Below are 24,702 nucleotides of genomic sequence, written 5' to 3'. Positions count from 1 at the left end.
TCCTATTTTCAAGAAAGGGAACAGGGATAGCCCGGGAAATTACCGAGCGGTGTGTCTAACATCAGTGGTTGGTAAGTTGATGGAGAGGATTCTGAGAGACAAGATTTATGAGCATTTGGAGAAGTTTAGAATGATCAGAAATAGTCAGCATGGTTTTGTCAAGGGCAGGTCGTGCCTTAGGAGCCTAGTTGAGTTCATTGAGAATGTGACTGAACACAGTGACGAAGGAAGAGCAGTGGATGTGGTTTACATGGACTTCAGCAAGGCATTTGATAACATCCCCCATGCAAGACTTCTTGAGAAGATGAGAAGGCATGGGATCCAAGGGGCTTTGGCCTTTTGGATCCAGAACTGGCTTGCCTGCAGAAGGCAGAGAGTGGTTGGGGATGGGTCTTTTTCTGCATGGAGGTCGGTCACCACTGGAGTGCCCCAGGGATCTGTTCTAGGACCCTTGCTGTTTCATAAATGACCTGGATGAGGAAGTGGAGGGATGGGTTAGTAAGTTCGCCGACGACACAAAGGTTGGTGATGTTGTGGATCGTCTGGAGGGATGTCAGAAGTTGCAGCGAGACATAGATAGGATGCAAGACTGGGCGGAGAAGTGGCAGATGGACTTCAACGTGGATAAATGTGTAGTGGTCCATTTTGGCAGGTCCAATAGGGTGAAGGAATACAATATCAAGGGTAGGAGTCTTAGCAGTGTTGAGGAGCAGAAGGCCTCGCAGGTGGAGGATGTGGTCAAGAAGGCGTATGGTGTACTGGCCTTCATTAATCGAGGGATTGAGTTTCGGAGTCGGGAGGTAATGCTGCAACTTTATAAGACCCTTGTCAGGCCCCACTTGGAGTACTGTGCACAGTTCTGGTCGCCTCACTACAGGAAGGTTGTGGAAACTATTGAGAGGGTGTAGAGGAGATTTACAAGGATGTTGCCTGGATTGGGAGGCATGCCTTATGAAGATAGGTTGAGGGTGCTTGGTCTCTTCTCCCTGGAGAGACGAAGGTTGAGAGGCGACCTGATAGAGGTTTATAAAGTGTTGAGAGGAATAGATAGGGTGGATTCTCGGAGGCTATTTCCCAGGGCTGAAATGGTCACTACAAGAGGACACAGGTTTACGGTGCTGGGGAGCAAGTACAGATGAGATGTTCAGGGTAAGTTTTTCACTCAGATGGTGCTGAGTGAGTGGACTCGGTGCTGTCGTTGGTGGTAGAGGCGAACTCGCTGGGGTCTTTTAGAAGACTTCTGAATGAGTACATGGGCTTTAATGAGAATGGGAGTTACAGATAGTTCTATGGCCTGGTAGGTATGGATGTGATGGGTGCAACATATTGATATTGGAATAGTGTAGGTTAGATGGGCTTTAGATTGGTTTCACAAGTCGGTGCAACATCGTGGGCCGAAGGGCCTGTACTGTGCTGTAATGTTCTATGTTCTGTGGAAGTGGGGAGATTGAATGGCCACATCAGTGTCAGCACAGTGGCACAGTGGTTAGCCCTGCAGCCTCACAGCGCCAGGGACCCGGGTTCAATTCAGGCCTTGGGTCACTGTCTGTATGGAGTTGGCACATTTTCCCTGTGACTGCGTGGGTTTCCACTGGGTGCTCCGGTTTCCTCCCACAACCCAAAGATGTGCAGGTTAGGTGGATTGGCCGTGGTAAATTGCCCCGTAGTGTCAGGGGGACGACGAGGGTCAATGCATGGGGTTATGGGGATAGGGTCTGTGAGGGATTGTAGTTGGTGTAGGCTCGATGGGCTAAATGGCCTCCTTCCTCACTGTAGGATTCTATGATTCTCTCTTGTTATTCCTCATTTACATCAATATGTTTAGTGTCACATCAGCAAGAGATGGCTCCTCCATCTAAAATCCTGTCAATCTACATTTCTGTGATGTACGCCTCTCTCTCTCTCTGTGTCCGGATGCTTTTTAAATGTATAATTTTCCCCGTAGCAACCACCACCATCCAAAGCACCAGTTAAAACAAAGATTTCCCGTATAACCAACTTCAGAAGAATCCTTCCTTGCCCCATGCTCTGCTGGAAAGTTCTGGAACAGTGTTCCCTCTACCGTGAGTAGCAAGTAAAGTAACAAATTAATGGAGACCAAAGAAAGGAAGAGGCTGAGCTCAGGATCACATCGTTAACTAAGGGGGTTCTAAAGCTTTGTGGCACATTTGCTCTTCCACAAACCTTTCCAATGAAGGTCAGGGAATTTAGACAAAACCTTCATCACCCATAGGATGGTGGGAATGTGCAGTGTCTGAAAGGGTGGCAGGAGTGGAAACCTCAACATTGAAGAAATATTAAGATGAACACTTAAAACTAAAATCAAAAAAGCTCATTAGAAGAGAGGAAAGAGGAAACTTACTTGCAGCATGAGAAGCAGTTCGAGTTGATTCAGAAATAGGAGATGGCCAGGCTAAGGGAAATGTGGGACCTGAACTGAACAAGGCGGTGAATTGATAATAGCAAACAATGAAATGGCCGATATGCTGAATAAATCAGTCTTCACCAAGGAAGATCCTTACAAAAATCCCAATCGCAAGGGATAGAGTATTAGAGAAACCCAAGGGTCTCAAGGCAGACAAGTTGCCAGGACCCGATGAACTGTACACTAGGGTTTAATGGAAGCAGCTGCAGGAATAGTGGGCCCATTGGTTAAAAATTTGCATCACTTTCTAAATTCTGGAAGGTACCAGGAAATTGGAAATCACAACCGTGACTGCCTTGTTCAAAAAAGGGAGAAAGACAGAAGGCAGGGAGCGCGAGGCCAGTTATTGAACATCTATCATAGGCAAGATGCTGGAGTCAATAATCAAAGCGGAAAGAGCTTATCATTTAGCAAACATGAGTAGAAGCAAACTTAGTCAACATGCTTTCATGAAAGGTATATCATGCTTTACAAATTTGTTGAAATTCTTTGAGGATGTGGCAGATGGAATTTAATCCTGATAAATGCGAGATGATGCATTTTGGAAGGAATAATGTAGAGGGGAGTTATATGATAAAGGGTAGACCTATTAAGAGTATAGAAATGCAGAGGGATCTGGGAGTGCAAGTGCACAAGCCTTTGAAGGTGGCAACACAGGTAGAGAAGGTTGCAAAGAAAGCTTAGGGTATGCGAGCCTTTATAGGAAGGAATACAAGAGCTGGCGCCTAACGTTGCAGTTGTACGGAACGTTGGTTAGACCACATTTGGAGTACTGCATCCAGTTCTGGTCACCTTACTACCGGAAGGACGTGAAGACCCTGGAGAGAGTGCAGAGGAGGTTTACCAGGGTGCTGCCTGGTATGGAATGACTGGGTTATGAGGAAAGACTGGGTAAATTGGGGCTGTTCTCCTTCGAAAGACGGAGATTGAGGGGGGAGCTAATAGAGGTGTATAAGATAATGAAGGGTCTCGATAGAGTAAACAGTGGCAGGCTTTTCCCGAGATTGAAGACAAATATCACGAGGGGCCACGGGCTTAAGGTGAGGGGGGAGAGGTATAATTCGGATGCTAGAGGGAGGTTATTCGCACAGAGGGTTGTGGGGGTGTGGAATACACTGCCAAGTAAGGTGGTGGAGGCAGGCACGCTGGACTTGTTTAAGGTTTACTTTGATAGACACATGAGTGAAATCGGGATGGAGGGTTATAGGAGACTGTTTTAAATCAGGATCAGAGCCTCAGGACGTTCCTGGAAATCAACTGTTCCACGTGTTGATGTTTTTCTCTTTTACTCCGCAGGTGTGTCGGTCCACCTTGTTGTCTAACGAGGGGCATGCACGCGGTGGGTCGTACGTGGGCTGTTCTTGGATGCTTTGAGAGTAGCCTAGTACGCTTGTGTACGCTTAATCTGGACCAGCAGACGGGCACCACGACAGCTCAGTGACTATCACTGATTGCTGTGCAGACACATGGATTTGGGCCAGTGTCTGTGGGAGTTTGCCCATCCTCCCTGTGGTTGAGTGGGTTTCCTCCAGGTGCTCCGGTTTCCTCCCACACCCCAAAGGTGTGCTCTTAGGCTGATTGGTGTAACAAATTGTCCCTAAACTATTCCCCCCTTGATCTGGTTTCCAATGGGGGCACCATAAGCATAGACATGGGGCAAAGGTGGAGGAGGAAAGCACATTGTTAAAATGGTGGCACAGGCTCGTTGGGCCAAAGGGCCTGTTTCCCGTGCTGTGTTGTTCTTTAACAGGGAGAATAGATCAAGGGGAACCTGCAGATGTAGTGTATTGAGATTTCCAAAAGGCATTCAGCAAGGTGCCACATAAGATGCTGGTGCACAAAAGTAAATGGCCAAGTGATTGAAGAGAGTATGTTAGCATGGATTGAAAACTGGCTGTCACATAGAAAACAGAGTTGGAATAAATGGGTCCTTTTCAGAGTGGAAAGATATAACCAGTGGAGTATCACAGGGATCAATTCTTGGCCCACAATTGTTGACTATTTGCATTAATGACCCAGAGGAAGGAACAGATTGTGAGGTGTCCAAATTTGCTGATAAGATCAGGCAGGTTGTGATGAGATTGTGATGCTGCAGCAGGATAGAGATAGATTGGGTGACTGGGTAAAAACCTGGCAAAAGGAATTTCGTGTGGGGAAGTGTGAGGTCATGAACTTCAGTAGGAGGAAGGGAAAGGCAGATTGGAGAGACTCTGCAGGCGAGTGAAGTACAGAGGGATCTGGGTGTTCGAGTGCTTGAATCAAAAAGCCAGCAGGCAAGTCCAACATTTTGGCCATTATTGCAAAGGGTTGGAGTTTAAAAATAGGGAGGTTTTGTTACAATTTTACAGGGTGTTCGTGAGGCCTCATCTGGAATCCTACTTACAATTCTGGTTATCTTTCCTAAAAAAAGTGTAACATTGGAGGCAGTCCAAACCAGATTCACCAGGCTAAATTCTTGGGAGAGGGTTGTCTTACCCAGAGAGACTAAATAGTCTGGGTCTGTATTCCTTGGGATTTTGGAGGAATGAGGGGTGACCTTATTCAAACATAGAAGATGCTGAGGGGGCTCGACAGGGCAGATAGATGTTTTCACTAGTGGGAGAGTCTCGAACAAGATGACATAGCTCCAAAATAAAGGGTTGGCCATTTAAACTGTGTAGAAATTCCTTCTTTCAGAATGGAATTCTCTGCCCCAAAGTCGGGGGGAGGAGACTGGATCTGAACACCGAGAAATTGAAGTTCTTGACCATTCGTACTTGATTCCTGTTGATGGAGACGGGGCCTGTCCTCCACTAGGCTTCAAGTTGATGACTCTCTCCTCAGTTTTACTGACATTGCTACGACTCTCTCACCAATTTCCTTTCCAGTGCACTCATGGTTTGAGGTCTAACCCAGTACAGCAGGGCCATCAGCAAATTTCAAAATGGAATCAGTTCAGGGGGTGGAGGAGAGAAATTTTGTCACAATGTAGAGCAGAGCACATTGTGAGCATTGAATACAGTAAACTCAATAGAAAGTTCTAGTCAGTGTCCAAAGTCTTTTCCTCTCTTTGTCCATATTCCTTCCTTATCTAGAGTTGTCCCACCTACTCCTGTTGTACCTTTCCAATCCCATTCTCTGTGGAACTGGATCAATCCTCAAGCCCTATCTCCTCCACTCTTTAACACCATTTCACATCAATTCTTTATCTTTTTCTGTTTTGATGAAATCCTTGATATGGAAACACAGAAACTAGAAGCAGGAGTGGGCCATTCGGCCCTTTGAGGCTGTTCCTCCATTCATTTTGATCCTGGCTGATCATCACATTCAATATTCTGAAGTGTTCAATACCGTAGTGTTGGACCTTCACCTGATACTTGTCACCCTTTGTGGAACTCACTGCGTAACGTACCTGAGTTCAAAAGGGCCACTGCAAACTGGTCAAGGTGAGTGAGGGGACATTGACCCACTTTTCACTTTCCAACACATTGTCCCACATTAAACTCTGCTGCCATCATGTCACTCACCTACTTCATCCTTCAATGTCTCCTTCCCACTTGCTGCTTCCACTGGCACCAACTACGATACAATCAGTAAAGATACACAACGATACCTCCTCCATGATCATCCACAACACAGGTCCCCCACATGGCTGTGTCCTCAGCCCCTTACTAGACTCCTTATCCACCTATGGCTGTGAGGCCAAATTCCCCTCCAACTCCATTTTTCAGTTTGCTGATGGCACCACCGTAGTGGGTCAGATCTCAAACAATGATGAGATAGGACAGAAATCAGATCGAGAATCTGGTGAACTGGTGCAATGACAATAATCTCTCCCTCAGTGTCAACAAAACAAAGGAGATCATCATCGACTTCAGGAAGCATAATGGAGGTCATGCCCCTGTCTATATCACCGGGGATGAACTGGAAATGGACGACAGCATCAAATTTCTCGATGGCCACATCACCAACAACCTGTCCCGATCCCTCCGTGTCAACACCATCGTTCAGAAAACCCACCAATGCCTCGACTTTCTCAGGTGACGAAGGAAATTTGGCATGTCCTCTACAACTGTCACCAACTTTCACAGATGTTCCACAGAGAGCATTCTTTCTGGTTGTATCACAGCTTGGTGTGGCTCCTACTCTGTCCAAGACCGCAAAAACTTACAAAGGGTCATGAACGTAGACCAATCCATCACACAAACCAGTCTCCTATCCAATCACTCTGTCAACACTTCCGGCTATCTTGGAAAAGCAGCCAGCATAATAAAGGACATGTACAACTCAGACATGCTCTCTTCTAACTTCTTCCAACGCGAGACAGATACAAAATTCGAAGGTCACGTACCAACTGGCCTAAGAACAGCTTCTTCCCTGCTGCCATCAGGCTTTTAAATAGACCTACCTCACAAGTTGATCTTTCTCTAAACCCTATCTATGACAGTAACATTACATTCTGGCTATCTCCTTTCTTTCTGAATGAACTGTATGCTTTGTCTGTATCGCATGCAAGAAACAATGCTTTTCACTGTAAAGCAATACATGTGACAATAAGAAATCAAATCAAAATCTTCTGACCCCATCGTGGTTTCTCATTGAACACACCCCTCGCCTCTGCGAAACCCATGGATGGGATTCACTGTCGGCAGAACGATAAGAACCCACCAGCCCAAGTGACCAGAAAATCCCACCCAACGTTAAACAATTTATTGAAGTTGTTTGAAGAAGTAAAATGTGCCGTGAATGAAGGGGAACCAGTGGATGTGCAGTACTTAGGTTTCCTGAAGGTATTTAATAAAGTGCCACATAAAAGACTATGGTGAAAAATAAAAGTTCCTGGTGTGGAACGGACCGGGGAAATGTTCCATTTTACTCTGGGAGAAAAAGTGTTGGATTGGAACTAAGAACAATACAGGAACAAGCCCTTTGGCCCACCGAGTCTGCAGCAATTAGTCATCCTGATTTAGACCATTACTTGTTTCCCATGTGCAGTTTCTATCTCTCTGTTCACCTCCCGTTCATGTGTCTACAAGATACGCCTTGAATGTTGCTAATGTGCCTGATTCCACCACCTTCTCCAGCAGCGAGTTCCAGGCACCCATCACTCTCTGTGTGAAAAACTTCCTCTACACATCTTCTGGAAACTTCACCCCCTCACCTCGGACTTGTGCCCTCTTGTAGTTGATTCTTCCACCCTTGGAAAAAGCCTCTGACTATCCACCCAATCTCTGCTTCTCATGATTTTGTTGACCTCCGTCAGGTCCCCCCTCAGCCTCAGTTTTTCCAGAGAAAACACCTGAGTTAATTCCATCTTTCCTCATACCTTCAAACCATCCAGGGGTGACTGAACCTGTTTGTTTAGTGACTGTAATTAATGTCACTCCCCATGGATACTAAATGTGTCACTCGGGGGCTCCCTCTTCTAATAATAAGGGAATCATTTCAGTGAGAATCATTTCAACCACCCCCAGCAATAACAGGGAGCAGTGACTCTACAGAGCGGGAGAGGAGAGATCGGAATCTGGGAATAATGAATTGAAATGTTACAACAATGGATCAGAATCTGGGAATAAAAGATCGGAATATTACAACAATGGATCGGAGTTTAACTGATGGACTTAACTATCTTGTTTGGGAGACTGATTGGATGACATTAACATGGCGAATTTATGGGCTAATTTTTGTGATTCAAGCAGGTTATTACCCTGTCCTCGCTATTGTTGGTATCCCGGGTAAGTCTCTAACTCCAGCTGCCTCACTCTTGTTTTTGTTTAAGTTTTGAGAAGACTGAAGCTGTTGACTTCAGTTGCAATCACAAATTTGGAAACATTCCTCTGTTCACCACTTGCACAGAAAACTCCAGCTGAGATTAAAATATAAAGCATGGTTTAATTTTCCACAAACATACGAGGGAGAGGTTTCACAACATTCACCTCTTCTTACACTCACACAATCAATGGGGGATAGGGAAAGAGAAAGCGGGTTCAGGACACAGCCAGAGTGAAATACAAGGACGGGTTTTGTACGTGTCCAGAGTCAGGAATCGTGAGTCAATAGGAATGTTCCTTCTGAGGGGAAGTTGACTGGTTGTTGAGTTCTTTGTCTTCCATCCTCCATGACGGAAGAAGGTACATAGAATGAGTAAGTCTGTAGGTCTGAGTTCCAATATTCCAGCAGTCAGCAGGTTTGAAAAGGGTTGGAGTTCCCTCTGCTGCCACCAGCTTGGTGATAGACAGCACAGGCCATTGCCTGGAGTTCTGCTCATATTCCAGATGAGACAGGAATTGCTGGAATTCAGTTCCAACAAACAACACAACAGCACCTTTCAGAGGTGGTCATTTGATGGAGCTGCTCAATGTTGGACGCAGGGTGACCGGAATCTTGAGGTTTAATTGAGTCAGGAGTTCTTTGCTGTCGGAGACACTGGTCACGAGTCAGTAAACAGGCTCTCTTTTCCAAACCGGTTGGAGTCACTAATGTTGTGGCCATTTGCACCATTCTGGGAGATTGCGACCTGTGAAGAATTGTCTATGTTTGAAGGTGCTTGGATCAGGCTGAGTGTCCGTGTAGCCATCGTTATGTTGAAACTCAGGCAAGGCATCAGGTGACCAGCTGCAGATTCTTTTTTCAGGTTGGCTAATGTCCATTTTGAAAAGAACTGAAAAAATTGTCTTTATTAAGTATCCCAGCTGATGAATAAATATCTGTACAGATAGTTTCTGTCACACCTCAACCGTGACAGGAAGCAACACTTGAATCAAACTGTGAGTGTCCAGACCATCGAGCTGTGGACTTCCCTCCCTGCACCTCTCTACTGCTCAACCTCACTTCACCATTTGAAATATCACTCCTTCATACCCAACTATTTTACCCAACCAAAAATACATTTCAAAACCTCAATGTCCTGAATGAATCTGATAGGCTTGCTTGCATAATGATGGACAATTTTCCTATTTATTCCCCATCCACACAGTGAACTCAGTGATGATCGGGGTCCTAGCTCAGGGGAAGTGCGGTCTCTCCAAATGTGTAACGCGTTACCTCGTGGCCATGGCGACGAGAGATCTCCTGGTAATCATCTTGGATGTGGTATTGAGACAGATTCCAATTGTTTTTTGGGAACAGTTTACTTTCCTGGACGATGTCCCAGTGTGTAATATCCACGGTGTGCTGCTTCATGCAGCCACTGACTGTTCCGTCTGGTTCACTGTCGCGTTCACCTTTGATCGATTTGTGGCTATTTGTGGTGAGAATCTGAGAAAGAAATATTGTACCGAGAAAATGGCGGCTGTGGCCCTGGGAACCGTGAGTGTGCTGAGCTGTTTAAAGAACACGATGTGGTATTTTATATACACCGGTCGGTATTTGCTGTTCAACTCCCCCTTCTTTTGTTTTGTACCGGAGTCTGTTCGGTTTTCTGACGTCTGGGTTTCGATCGAGTTCCTCCACCACATTCTGACCCCATTTGTACCATTTGTCCTGATTCTGCTGTTCAACATTTTCACGGTGAAGCACATTTTAGTGAGCAACAGAGCTCGCAAGAGACTGCGAAATCACAGCATTGGGGAGAGTCCCGGAGATCCAGAGATGGAGAAGCGAAGGAAATCCATCATTTTGCTCTTTACTCTCTCAGCAAATTTCATCCTGTTGTGGTCAACATTTATGGTATATTCCATATGGTACCGCATGTGGTTGTTGCGATATCGATCCGTAGACATGCATCTAATTGTTATTGAATTTGGCTTCATGCTGCAGCTCCTGAGCTGCTGTACAAACACTTATATTTACGTGGTGGTTCAGGCTAAGTTCAGAGAGCAGTTGATGAGTGTGTTTAAATATCCCTTTATTAAAATTGCGCGATTATTGAATGATGAAAAGAAGTGATTCCCTGAGATTAAGAATGTTTGCTCAATAGCACAATATTGGTTTGAATTTATTTGGACCATCAGGAAAGGGAATGTGGCTGACAGGGTGACTTAATCGGACAGGAACTGAAATCTCCCTTTCCTGATGGCGGGATGCGTTTATTGGATTACATTAGCGGCAGTTCAGTGGCAGACGGTACTCACGGTGTCTGCTGATGGGAAAATCATTTCCGTACTTGTGAATCTCATGCACATTCATTAAATTACAACTTTTCCACAATAAGTCTGACCATCAAGGTGAGGTCAGCAGCAAACAACAAACTCATGCTGCTCGGCTTAGGGTAAAGCTGAGCAGCACCAGGTGAAGTGGTCAGTTTGGATAAGTGGTGGGTGGGGGTCTCTGAGGCAAAGAGGGAGGGGTGAGGAGAATGTTCACTGACATGGACTTGTTCTTGTTGGTAAGAGTCATAAAGGTTTACAGCGTGGAAGCAGGCCCTTTGGCCCAACTTCTTCATGCTGTCCCAGCTTTTACTATTAAGCTAGTTCTAAATGCCCCCGTTTGGCCATGTCCCTCAATACCAAACCTACCCGTATAACTATCTAAATGCTTTTTAAAAGACAAAATTGTACCCACCAATTTATTAAGATCCCGTTGGAATCCTGGATAGCCTTATTTACTGTCCACTATGCCACGAAGCTTGGTGTCATCTGCAAACTTACTAACCATGTCTCCTAAATTCTCATCCAAATCATTCATATAAATGACAAATAGCAGTGGTCCCAGCACCGATCCCTGAGGCACACCGCTGGTCACGGGTCTCCAGTTTCAAAAACAACCTCTACAACCACCTGCTGTCTTCTGTCTCAATCCAATTTTGGATCCAGTTGGCTACCTTCCCCTGGACCCTGTGAGATTTTACCTTCTGCAGCAACCCACCATGCGGGACCTTGTCAAAGGCCTTGCTAAAGTGCGTTTAGACAATGTATTATGAGTGGGGAAGGGCAATAAACTGATTGGTGGGTGGTTTGGAGGAAAAGGAGTCAGAATGCAGACGTTGTCTGGCCGATAGGACGGGAGCGTCCTGTCAGATAACGGGTCCTGAATGTCTAAGGGGGGACAGTTATGCCACAAAGGGAAGGTCCACACTCAGAGGGAGAGATGCAGCTTAACAGAGGGCAGGCTAACAGTGTCTGAGGGTGAATTGAGGGATGTACGTTTCAAAACGGGGCTTTGTAATGAGGAGAGGAAGTCCCAGGTGAAGACATAGAGGAGACACACTCAGACACTGAGGATGATGGTGAGGATTCTGAGGAAGAGGCCAGGAATGTCCCAGAGGTGTGAGGCTCATGGAGAGATGTGCCAGGGAGGTCAGACACCATTTGATTTGATCTGATTTTGTGCAGGAATGAGACACAGAATGAGGATCCCATCAGCAGGAAACCACTCAGATGCCAGGATGGTCGCCACCTCCACCAGCCTCGTCCCTGCCACCCCCACAACAATTTTTAAAGCCACATCCTCTTCCAGCCAGAAGGGCAAAGCAGACGTTTACCCCCCACAGCTGTGGGTGAATAAGTGTGCAATGCTTCAACAGCCAGACCAACTTTGTGCCTCTTCACACCTTCATTCTCTTTTCCTCACATTACATCTTGATGTGACATCAGTGTCTGAGAGAGAGGCGGCTGCTGTCTTTGACTCCATCTTGTCTGTGACAACTTTAACTTTGTCTACTGACCGCTGTTCTCCATCACTTCCTCCTCATCTGGCCCCAGGACCTCCACATCTGGCACAGCTGCAGCTGTCCGGCCCCATCCATCCATATGTCCGCCCCTCGATCCCTCCCTCCCTCTCCTCCTCCCTCCCTCCTTCTCTCCTTCACTCTCTCTCTCATTCATGCACACACACACACACAGACACACACACACACACACATACACACAGAGACACACACACGCACACACGCACACACACACGCACACACACAGACACACACACACACACGCATACACACACACACACACACACACACAGACACACACACACACACACACGCACGCACACACACACACATAAACACACACACACACACACACACACACACACACACACCCCTCTGCTTCAGGATAATGGGGACATTTATTGACACATTAAGTCACACCCAATCCCCTTGTGTCTCTGCATCCACTGGCCACATACTGGGCTGTGAATTGGGGATCGTTCCCCAATCATTTTCTCAAGCAGAACCCTCACAGGGTTTGGCTTCAGTGCCGTGTGTTTCTGAGGTTGATGACACATTCAGCCCAGCAGTCAGTCCCTCTCTCACTCACACAGCCTCATTGCTTGATGTCCATATTGGAGAGTGTTGCTGCAATGCCATCCTGCCACTTTTCCTGGCGGAGTGAAGGGGCTCCTTCACCCCCTTGTGCCTCTGGATGCTGGAACCTGGGTGGTCCGCACAGCCACTCACCTCCCCCCCTTCCCCCCACTCCCGTCATCTCTGTCCAGGCTCCCTTGCTCAGGCTGGAGGGGTTTTGGTGACACATCGCTGGAGAGAAGCAACTCCTGGTGTTCCAGGAAATTCAGGAGAAGGCTCAGGGAGACATCAGGAATCTATCGAGCCAGTCCCTGTGTAAACCCTGACTGTGCAGGGGAGAGAGGGCCCAGAATTGAGGGGAGGGGGAGTGAGGAGGGTGTCCCAAGAGGTAATGGGACTGGGGTAGGGGAGTGAGGGGGTGTCCCAGGGGGTGAAGGGACTTGGGGAGGGGAGTGAGGGGGTGTCCCAGGGGGTGAAGGGACTGGGGGAGGGGAGTGAGGGGGTGTCCCAGTGGGTGAAGGGACTGGGGGAGGGGAGTGAGGGGGTGTCCCAGGGTGTGAAGGGACTGGGGGAGGGGAGTGAGGGGGTGTCCCAGGAGGTGAAGGGACTGGGGGAGGGGAGTGAGGGGGTGTCCCAGGGTGTGAAGGGACTGGGGGAGGGGAGTGAGGGGGTGTCCCAGGAGGTGAAGGGACTGGGGGAGGGGAGTGAGGGGGTGTCCCAGGAGGTGAAGGGACTGGGGGAGGGGAGTGAGGGGGCGTCCCAGTGGGTGAAGGGACTGGGGGAGGGGAGTGAGGGGGTGTCCCAGGGTGTGAAGGGACTGGGGGAGGGGAGTGAGGGGGTGTCCCAGGAGGTGAAGGGACTGGGGGAGGGGAGTGAGGGGGTGTCCCAGTGGGTGAAGGGACTGGGGGAGGAAGTGAGGGGGAGTCCCAGGGGGTGAAGGGACTGGGGGAGGGGAGTGAGGGGGTGTCCCAGGGGGTGAAGGGACTCGGGGAGGGGAGTGAGGGGGTGTCCCAGGGGGTGAAGGGACTGGGGGAGGGGAGTGAGGGGGTGTCCCAGGGGGTGAAGGGACTGGGGGAGGGGAGTGAGGGGGTGTCCGCACCGTGGCTCAGGTCATGAGGTCCGTGTCCAGGGTGGAGGACGTGGGGACCCACAAGTGTCAGCACCAGGGGATGTTGGGGTCTGACTCCAGCTGCCCCTCCCTCCCCTGAGAGCCTGAAGGGAAGAGGATCAGCAGGAGTCCAGCCCGGGGCCCTCCTGCTGGATTAACTCCCACCCAGAGCCCTCGGCTGAGCTTTAGTAAGGCCCCCTGACCTTTCCCCCCTGCCCCCTGACCCACCCTTCATTGAATAGAATAAAGTGACGTTAGATAACTTATATCCTTGTACTATATATAATGTACCACATGTATAATCTCATAAAGTTATATCAATCAATTCCATCCCTTTTATTCATTTATTTCTCATTTTCTTTACATTTGTACTTTAAAAATCTTCCGTGTTTTGGTTTATAAAAGTGTTGATGACAGCGTGTAAATCAACAGATCGAAGCGTGTTTGATTCAATGTGCACCGTAAGTATGTATCACATGTTATAGCGTGACAATAAACTCTTTGTTGCATTTATTTTGTATTTATTTGCATGTAGTACAAGTCTGGGGGTGAAGCTTCTCTATTTATAGGTATTTGTTATATTAATTCACCCACGGGCTATAGTTATGAAAATTTATTCACCCTTAAAAGGGGGAAACCAATTTTTTTCCTTCCCCCTCCCGTGCCCCCCCCCACCCCCTCCCTCCGGGCCCCGAGGCTTAAGCCTGCTCAGCCTAATGGTTAATCCGCCACTGCCTGCCGGGGACACGAGGGGCATCCAACTCTCTGACACCCCCCACCCCACCCCTCCCTGCCACTCACACACCTCCAGGGAGGGCAGCAGTCAAACATCCGTGCTGCCCGAGAGCAGGTTCGGACCCACAAGCACCCTCAAGGACATTCCCCCCACCCCCACCCCCCCCCCCCAACCCCCACTCCCCTCCCCCCTCCCCTCCCCATCCCACAGGACACCCTCCAAGGTCAACTCACACAACAGGGCATGGAAGTCCCCTCCACCTGGGCTGGAGGTGGATCCTGGGGAGGGATCTCGATGGAGTGGAAGGATGTGGAAGATTCAGAAAGTGTCGGCACTTAATGGGTGAATATCGGCACCAGTGTGGATCGGTCACCATTGGATCGAATATTCACCCACCGAGCCTCCACCTTGTCTGTTTCTGCTGACCCAGTGCCTCATCTCAGTGGAGTGTGAGGGTGGCAGTGCCCACACCAGCGATGCAGCAAGGAGGCACTGCTGCCGGCATGGAAGAGCGAACACCACCCCCCCCAACCCACCACCACCCACCCCTCTCCACAGGATCCCTACCCACCCCTCCCTCCATCAAAGCAAACCCCTCTTATATCTAATACTGTCCTCCAGTGAGCTCAAGGCCAGGGGCTGTCGAGGTGCTGCCCACCTCGGCTGTGAGTTGGATAATGAACACCCGGCTCCCTGATGTGGGTGGGGCCTGGAGTAAACGCTGTGTATCCACATTTCTGAATCCTATAATAAGCCCATTCGATGGTAGGACATGTGAGGCTCTCTGTCAGGCCGGAGTGAGACACATTGCTGAGGGTGAGAGGAGCATCGCTCTGTCCTCAATGCAACTCATCACCCACAGGTTCTGACCAATAGCTTCAGTGCCCTGTCCGTGACACCAGGCAACAGCCTGGGAGCACATTACTGGCACCACCTCACTGGTGAGATGTTGGTGTCCATGGTGAGAGAGCGAGTCGCTCCTTGTCCTGAAGCGAGACACAATGAGACCATTCCTAGCGCTTTGGCCCAGTCGGGTCCTGTCCATTTCCTAGGCTACATCCACCTCCTCCTCTGCGCGGTCACCCTCACAGCCCTCCTCAACATTTTCCTCAGCCAAGGAGATGTGAAGCTCTTCCATCTCCTCCAGGCCCATCTGGTCTCCCCTCTGTAGCACAAGTTGTTGAGAGCACAGCAGACTGCAAGGATGTGGGAGACCCTCCGGGGGCTGGTGGTGGGAGTGGGGTGGGGGTGATAGTGCTTCTCTCTCTCTCTCTCTCTGGAGTTCTGCTGTGTGAAGAGAGGTCATCCTCTGGAGGCTGCTGTCTGAGGGTCTGAAGACATGTGTCTCTCTGTATCTCTGCCCAGAGGGATGAAGAGGCTGGAGAATCAGTAATTCACCTAAACCTGTCTGTTTCTCCAACTGATTTTGAAGGAGAGTTTCAGTCTATGAGAGGAATATTGCTTAAATTGGAACTAATAGAAATCGCTCGCAGTTAAAGAGTTGTATCTCATCTTGTTTAAGTATTTCAATTGATAAAAGAACAAAGGATAAAGTACAGCACAGGAACAGGCCCTTCGGCCCTCCAAGCCTGTGCGGATCATGATGCCTGCCTAAACTAAAACCGTACGCACTTACAGAGTCCGTATCCTTCTATTCCCATCCTGTTCTTGTCTCCATCTAATTGCCCCTTAAATGCCACTATCGTTCCTGCCCCCACCCCCTCCCCAGGCAGCCCGATCCAGACATTCACCACCCTCTGTGTAACATCTCCTCAAAACTTTTCCCCACACACCTTAAACCGATGTCGCCTAGAACTTAGCTTTTCTACCCTAGGGAACAGCATCTGACTATTCACTCTGTCCACGCCACCCAGTCTTGGAGACCTCCATCAGGTCGCCCCACAACCTCTGTCGCTCCAGTGAGAACAGATCGAGTTTCTCTGACCTCTCCTCATAGCTAATACCCTCCAGACCAGGCAACATCCTGGGAAACCTCTTCTGTCCCCTCTCCAGAGCACCCACATCCTTCCGGGAGTGCGGCGAAAAGAATTATACACAGTTTTCTAAACGAGGCCTGGCTCAGGTTCTCAATGCCCTGAGCGATGAAGGCAGACATGCCGTCTGCTCTCTTAACATCTTACCCACCTGCGTTGCTACTTTCAGTGATCAGTGGACACGTCCACCCAGATCTCTCTGCCTGTCAGTACTCCTAAGGGTTCCACCCTTAGTAGAAGGGTAAAAAATTGAGCTAATTCTTCTTGTTATAATTAAATTGTGTTGTTAAATAAAGTTTGTTTTGATAAAAGCTCCCCGGTATTTCAGTATAATCACACCCGCAGTGAAACATATTATCTTCACACGGTCTAGTCTAACTTCATGATGTAAGCAGCACGGTGGCACAGTGTTTGGCACAGCGCCAGGGACCCTGGTTTGATTCCCGGCTTGGCTCACTGTCTGTGTGAAGTCTGCATGTTCTCCCAGTGCCTGCATGGGTTTCCTCCGGGTTGCTCCGGTTTCCTCTCAAAGACATGCTGGTCAGGGTGCATTGACCCAAACAGGAGCTGGACTGTGACGACTAGGGGAACTTCACAGTAACTTCATTGCAGTGTTAATGTAAGCCTGCTTGTGATGAATAAATAAAAAACACCGATGGCATTAATATCGATGGTAAAAGGGTGAAAACCCAGCACTAACCCTGATCGTACTCCACTAGTTAAAGCCTGCCAGAATTGGCCCATTTCTCCCTCACTTCACTTCTTGTCTTTTTTTTGATTTGATTTATTCTTGTCCCATGTGTTAGTATACAGTGAAAAGTATTGTTAACTTTACCTTGGAGTTTCTGATCTGGTTCCTGAACATGGTGTGGCTGGCTGGGAGATGTCACACAGCTTGGCCGTGCTGTGCTGGAATGAACCACTTGTGTGGTTTGTGATAATTATAGGACGGATGTCAGAGGGAGGTTCTTTACTCAGAGGGTAGTAAGGGCGTGGAATGCCCTGCCTGCAGCAGTAACTCGCCAACTTTAAGGGTGTTCGAATGGTCAGTGGATAGGCATATGGATAACATTGGAATAGTTTAGGTTCGAGGGTCATTAGATTGGTTCCACTGGTCGGCGCAACATCGAGGGCCGACCAGTTGCTCCTTCCAAAGTGAATCATTTCACAGTTTTCCGCAGTGATGAGAACGGTGATGAAAGCTGATGAGTAGTGTGTGCGCATTCACATGACCAAACATCCAAACAGTGGCCTGGCTTTAAGGAAATCTATTGGTCGTCTCATGCTTCAGAAATGAGCCAGACGCTCACAGAGAAGCTGCTCTCGCTTCCTGCCCATGACCCCTGACCCCGGCTTTCAGAATTTCCACGTCTAAGATCAGAATTATGGAAAAGAATTCCGCTTTTCTTCTCTGTCCCGCTTCTCACATTGAGGAATTTGGGATTTTTCCCGAATGGTACCCACTGTTGGCAATGAATGCCGGGTGGTACGGTGGCACAATGTTTAGCACTGCTGCCTCACAATGACAGGGACACGGTTTTGATTCCAGCCTTGGTGACTGTGGAGAGTTTACGCGTTCTCCCTGTGTCTGTGTGGGTTTCCTCCGCGTGCTCTGGTTTCATCCCAGATTTGTGGGTAAGGTGCATTGGCCATGCTAAATTACCTCTCAGGGTCAGGGGGACAAGCATGGTAAATACATGGGGTTACAGGTATAGGGTCTGGGTGTGATTGTTATAGGTGCAGGGTCAATGGGCTGAATGGCCTGCTTCTGCACTGCAGGGATTCTATGATTCTCTGAATCGATCTGAAATTCCTATCAACTTCCACATTGACAGACCCTCCCAATAATTGTCTGCTGATGTAGAACATAGAACACTACAGCACAAACAGGCCCTTCGACCCACAAGTTGCACCAATCACATCCATACCTACCAGGCCATAGAACTATCTGTAATTCCCAATCTCATTAAATCCCATGTACTCATTGAGAAGTCTTTTAAAAGACCCCAGCGAGTTCGCCTCTACCGCCAACGACGGCACCGATTCCACTCACTCACCACCCTCTGAGTGAAAAACTTACCCTGAACATCTCATCTGTACTTGCTTCCCAGCACCGTAAACCTGTGTCCTCTTGTAGTGACCATTTCAGCCCTGGGAAATAGCCTCCGAGAATCCACCCTATCTATTCCTCTCAACACTTTATAAACCTCTATCAGGTCGCCTCTCAACCTTCGTCTCTCCAGGGAGAAGAGTCCCAGCTCCCTCAACCTATCTTCATAAGGCATGCCTCCCAATCCAGGCAACATCCTTGTAAATCTCCTCTGCACCCTCTCAATAGTTTCCACATCCTTCCTGTAGTGAGGCGACCAGAACTGCGCACAGTACTCCAAGTGGGGTCTGACAAGGGTCTTATGAAGTTGCAGCATTACCTCCCGACTCCTCAACTCAATCCCGCGATTAATGAAGGCCAGTACACCGTACGCCTTCTTGACCACATCCTCCACCTGCAAGGCCTTCTGCTCCTCAACACTGCTAAGACTCCTACCCTTGATATTGTATTCCTTCATCCCATTGGTCCTGCTAAAATGGACCACTACACATTTATCCATGATGAAGTCCATCTGCCACTTCTCCGCCCAGTCTTGCATCCTATCTATGTCTCGCTGCAACTTCTGACATCCCTCCAGACTATCCACAACTTCACCAACCTTCGTATCAACGGCAAACTAACTAACCCATCCCTCCACTTCCTCATCCAGGTCATTTATGAAAATGACAAAAAGCAAGGGTTCTAGAACAGATCCCTGGGGCACTCCACTGGTGACTGACCTCCATGCAGAAAAAGACCCATCCACAACCACACTCTGCCTTCTGCAGGCAAGCCAGTTCTGGATCAACAAGGCCAAAGCCCCTTGGATCCCATGCCCTCTCACCTTCTCAAGAAGCCTTGCATGGGGGACCTTATCAAACGCCTTGCTGAAGTCCATGTAAACCACATCCACCGCTCTTCCTTCGTCAATGTGTTCAGTCACATTTTCAAAGAACTCAACTAGGCTCGTAAGGCACGACCTGCCCTTGACAAAGCCGTGCTGACTATTTCTGATCATTCTAAACTTCTCTAAATGCTCATAAATCCTGTCCCTCAGAAGCCTCTCCATCAACTTACCAACCACTGAGGTTAGACTCACCGCTCGGTAATTTCCCGGGCTATCCCTGTTCCCTTTCTTGAAAATAGGAACCACATCCGCATTCCTCCAATCCTCCAGAACCTCTCCTGTCTCCATCGACGATGTAAAGATCATCGCCAGGGGCTCTGCAATCACTTCCCTCACCTCCCACAGTAACCTGGGGTACATCCCATCCGGTCCCGGTGACTTATCTATCTTGATAGAATTTAAAAGTTCCAACACATCCTCTTCCTTAACATCCACATACTCAATCTTTTCAGTCTGCCGCAAACCTGTAGCACAACCTCCCAGATCACTTTCCACCGTGAATACCGAGGCAAAGTACTCATTAAGCACCTCTGCTATTTCTTCTGGTTCCACACAGACTTTTCCCCCTTCACCTTTTATCGGTCCAATCCCTTCTCTTCTCATCCTTTTACTCTTCACATATTTGTAGAAGGCCTTGGGATTCTCCTTAATCTTACCCACCAAGGCCTTCTCATGACCCCTTCTGGCTCTTATTTATTTACCATTTATAATTATTTATTATATAATAATTAAATTTTAATTGTATCAGAATTATAATAACTATTATATTATTTTATAGTTTTTTGTCCATATAAATAATTTGCAGGAAAATGTAACTGGTTTGTTTGGTAAGTTTGCAGACAGCACAAAGGTTGGTGGATTTGCGAATCGCGATGAGGACCATCAGAGGATACAGCAGGATATCGATTAGTTGGAGACTTGGGCAGAGATGTGGTAGATGGAGTTTAATCTGGACAAATGTGAGGTAATGCATTTTGGAAGGTCTAATACAAATAGGAAATATACAGTAAATGGCAGAGTATTGATAGGGAAGGGGATCTGGGTGTCTCGGTACACAGGTCACTGAAAGAGCCAATGCAGGTGGAGAAGGTCGTCAAGAAGGCATACGGCATGCTTGCCTTCATCGGCCGGGGCAGTGAGTTTAAAAATTGGCAAGTCATGTTGCAGGTTTATAGAACCATAGTGAGACCTCACTTGGAATATAGAGTTCAATCCTGGTCACCACACTACCAGAAGGATGTGGAAGCTTTGGAGAGCCAGAGATACAAGTCAGTATGGACAAATTTTCCACAGCTTGTGACAACTTTGGACTCACCATCAACATTAAAAAGACTGAAGTCATGCACCAGCCTGCTCCTCATGTACCGTACACAGAACCCATAATCACAATCAAAGGGCAGAAACTGCAGGCAGTGGACCAGTTCACTGATCTTAGCAGCACCCTCTCCCAAGCAGTGACTATTGATACAGAAGTTAACTGCAGAATAGCAAAGGCAAGTTCTGCTTTCGGTAGACTGCGCTCCACTGTATGGGAACGTCGAGGAATCAGCTCACAAACAAAACTGAAGGTCTACAGCACCGCAGTACTCACTACCCTCCTGTATGCCTGTGAAATGTGGACTGTCTATCGAAGGCATGCAAGACAGCTCAATCATTTCCACATGACTTGTCTTCGCAGAATATTACACATTAGATGGCAAGACAAAGTACCAGACACTGAAGTTCTCTCTGGAGCAAATCTACCATCAGTCCACACACGGCTGATGAGAGCACAGGCCCGGTGGGCAGGTCATGTCATTGTTATCGGACAATAAATTTTCCAGATTTGGGTACACAATATGGAAGCAGAGTAAAGTTGCACTCAGAGCCTCCCCACTAAAGCTCACAAGGGAAGAGACACAGACTCGCAGGCAAGGACATGCTTTTAGAATGCAAATGAGGGCTCGCACACAAAGGGAACCGGACAGGATGGCACCTACAAGATTGAAATTAAAAAGTACACCCCCATCCAACCAAATCAGCACCTCTGCTCTAATCAAGCAATCCTCTATGGAGAAACCTAAGGATTAGCATAACTAAGGAAGCATCCCTGGCCCCACAAACTTCCTGAGATCAGTCAAACACCCATTGTTCAAACCCCGGAGATTCTAGACCATTAATAAACCCATCAGACAGAAACCATTAACACACACTTAAAAACACCGTTACAATACTTGAAGACATCAAAACAGGATGGTCAGAGTCGAATACTGGAAACAAAACATTAGTATTTGAATTGTACAATGTATTTGAGTTCAGGTATAACTGTAACCCATTGCAGCGGGTCTTTAGAGTGCGTTCAGGACAGTTCGGTCTGTCTGTCCTGACTGCACCTCCGTCGATGTTAAAATAAAGCTGTCCCGCTGTTGAACCTGACCCTGAGTCCGGAGTGATCGTGTCCGCCCACTCGAGCTAACATCATCCATTTGCCGGACGAGCGCATATCCAAGCAGCTCCTTTTTGGGGAACTCTCTGCTGGAAGACGCTCGCATGGAGGGCAGAGGAAACATTACAAAAACACACTAAAGTCCTCCCTGAAGTCGCTTGACATAAACACGACCACCTGGGAAAGACTGGCACAAAACCGCCCTACCTGCTGCTGCCTCACCCACAAAGGCTGTCAAGCTTATGAAGCAAGGTGCAGTGCTGAAGCACAACTTAAACACCAGTTGCACAAATCCAGAGCCACCAGCGCAACAACTACAGTGCCCATACAAATCTGCCCAATATGTGCCAGGACATTCCGTACCCGAATTGGCCCTGATCAGTCATCTTCGGACACGCCGCAACCAGCCTCAAAATGACTCATGGTGTCGAGGTCCTGATGGATGAACAACAAGATTGTGAGGCATGGACAAGGTGGACAGTGAGAAGCTTTTTCCCTGGGTGCAAGAGTCACTTACGAGGAAGCAGAGGTTTAAGGTGCCAGGGGCAAGGTTTAAAGGAGATATACGAGGCAGATTTCTGACACAGATGGTGGTGGATGCCTGGAACCCATTGCTGGGGGAAGGAATGGAAGCAGATACAACAGTGAGTTTTAAGGGGCATCTTGAGAAATCCATGAATAGAATGGGAATAGAGGATATGATCTGCGGAAGGGGAGAGGGTTTGAGTTCAGTCAGGCAGCATGGTTGGTACAGGCTTGGAGGGCCAAAGGGCTGTTCCTGCCCTGTAAATTCTTTGTTCTTTGGTTGTTGTTATTTGTTGAACGCTTTCCCTTTCTGTCCGTCCAGTGTCTGCTTAGCTGCATTTTTGAAAATCTCAGAGGGTTCGAATTGAAATATTGAAAATATTGTGTTTGTTTATTCATTGTCAGTAATTTTAATCCCCAGAGAAACTCCTCTCTGTGGATTCCACTCCCACATAAATGTGAGGCTTCTTTCAATGTCCTTCCACAATGACTCAGTAACCTCGAGTGCTGACTGGTTCACTCTCTGCTGCCAAAGTCCAAACATGCTTCGGGAATTCTCAATAACCTTCCGTGTGCTACACACACTCTGGGAAGTGCGGAAGATATATTATCCCATCATCGCTGCTCTTGGCGTTCCCTGTAAGTGTCGCTGTTAACTCCATGCATCATGTTTAACTGTGGCATTTCTCCTCTGTACCTTTGGATTCCTTTTACTCTCTCAGCTCATTGATGGTCCTGGTAAGTAACATATGCTGAATTAGTGCTGTTCATGGTGAAGAAACATGAAGACAGAGATTTTGTGAGTTAAATCGCAATTTGCCATGTTCAGTGTGTTCTATGTATCTGTCTCCATGTGTCACACTGGAACATATCTGCCGAATTCTGTTTGTTACACGATCACCTCCTCACTTTACCAGATGTTTCATTCTTTTACTGAATTGGCGTGGGCATCTGTGTGTTCAGCATTTATTGCCCAATCGTTCTTGCTCTTGGGACAGTGCAGATGAAGCAGCTTTTGCTCTGCTGCTATATTTTGTGATATCGGAACGCCAGCAATTCCAGACTCCACGGACTTTTACTCAGAAATCATGAAGGAACAGCAGTATATTCCCAAGTCAGGACACGGAATAAAATTCTGATGCTTGCTGTACCAGGACATAGCAAGCTTTGATAGTTTAACACATCATTTGGACACAATGCCTGATGTAAAACTGCATGTTGCTATTTGCTCAGTTATGTTTTCAAGACTTTATTTGCATTTCCAAGTCTTTATTCTGCACACATTTTCAGATGTAGAGCAGCAATGTGACAGAGTTGTGATAAATATGCAGACAAAGAGTTGAACATCAAATCCCTGCCGTGCAGAAGGAGACCACTGAATTTGCACGGATTTGCCGACACAGCATCTTACCCGGCCCCCTCCCTCTCCCCTTCACAACACTTAAGAAGCATTTAGAGGAACACTGCAAACACCATTGCATCCAACACAATGCAGGAAATGCTGGGAAATGGGACTGGGCTTGTGTGTGCATCATCACACGGGGCACTGCATCTAGAAGTAGCACGTTTCACCTCCACGTTTCTGAGTTAGTCTGAAAGTGTAGCAAAATACCCTATCATTTTTCACACAGTAATTGGATAAGTTGTCCATGGATGTTGCCTGATGTGGCTCTGTTGGCAAGGATGCTGAGATTTCTATGTTCCTCTTCCAATAATGGCAACTTGAATCTCCCCTGAACAATCTGCCTCGGCAAAGCTGTTCCCTGGACAAGCTCTGTCTCAATGGAGTGTGGGGAGGAGGAGAGTTTGGTGCCCCAGCGCTGAACTGGACTGTGAACCCGTACTGTTTCCACATTTGTGCACTTTCTTCTAACAATCGGTGAGCAGTGATCACAGGAATATCCACGCTCCAAATCTCCCTCCCAGGCAACAGCAGCCTGATATCTATTACAGTGAAAGCCCAATTCTACACAGCTTTCAGTTCTTTCCAAGTTTGGGTGATTGCTGCTTTTACAAACAATAGCTTGTTATTTTCTACAAGATGGAGCAGCAATCCCCCATCTCAGGAATGACATTTCTTAACGTTTGCAGCAGATTGTGAAAGTCGTGCTGGTTTGGTGCATTGGCCGTGCTAAATGAACCTTGGGGCAGTAGTTATAGCTGGGGGAAGGGTAATTATGAGGCTATTAGGAGAGAATTAGGAAGCATAGGTTGGACTAGGAAACTACAGGGGCTGGGAACGTCCGAAATGTGGAGTTTATTCAAGGAGCAGCTACTGCGAGTCCTTGATATGTATGTCCCTGTCAGGCAGGAAGGAAATGGTCGAGCAAG

General features: G+C 47.8%; 1 protein-coding gene across 1 annotated transcript in view; it reads right to left on the bottom strand.

The window, feature by feature from the left end:
* LOC145360934 (zona pellucida sperm-binding protein 3-like) overlaps positions 1-15,584 on the bottom strand; it is a 41,552-nt gene extending 25,968 nt beyond the window's left edge. The window contains exon 1 of the mRNA XM_080216440.1: positions 15,489-15,584. Within this exon, the coding sequence (XP_080072566.1) occupies positions 15,489-15,584 (96 nt within the window). The remainder of the gene's footprint in view (positions 1-15,488) is intronic.
* Between the last annotated feature and the right edge of the window lie 9,118 nt (positions 15,585-24,702).

Source organism: Carcharhinus amblyrhynchos, chromosome 33 (genome assembly GCF_965287045.1).
Source record: "Carcharhinus amblyrhynchos chromosome 33, sCarAmb.v2.hapA, whole genome shotgun sequence".
NCBI lineage: Eukaryota > Metazoa > Chordata > Chondrichthyes > Carcharhiniformes > Carcharhinidae > Carcharhinus > Carcharhinus amblyrhynchos.
This window is presented reverse-complemented; position numbering and strand designations above follow the sequence as displayed.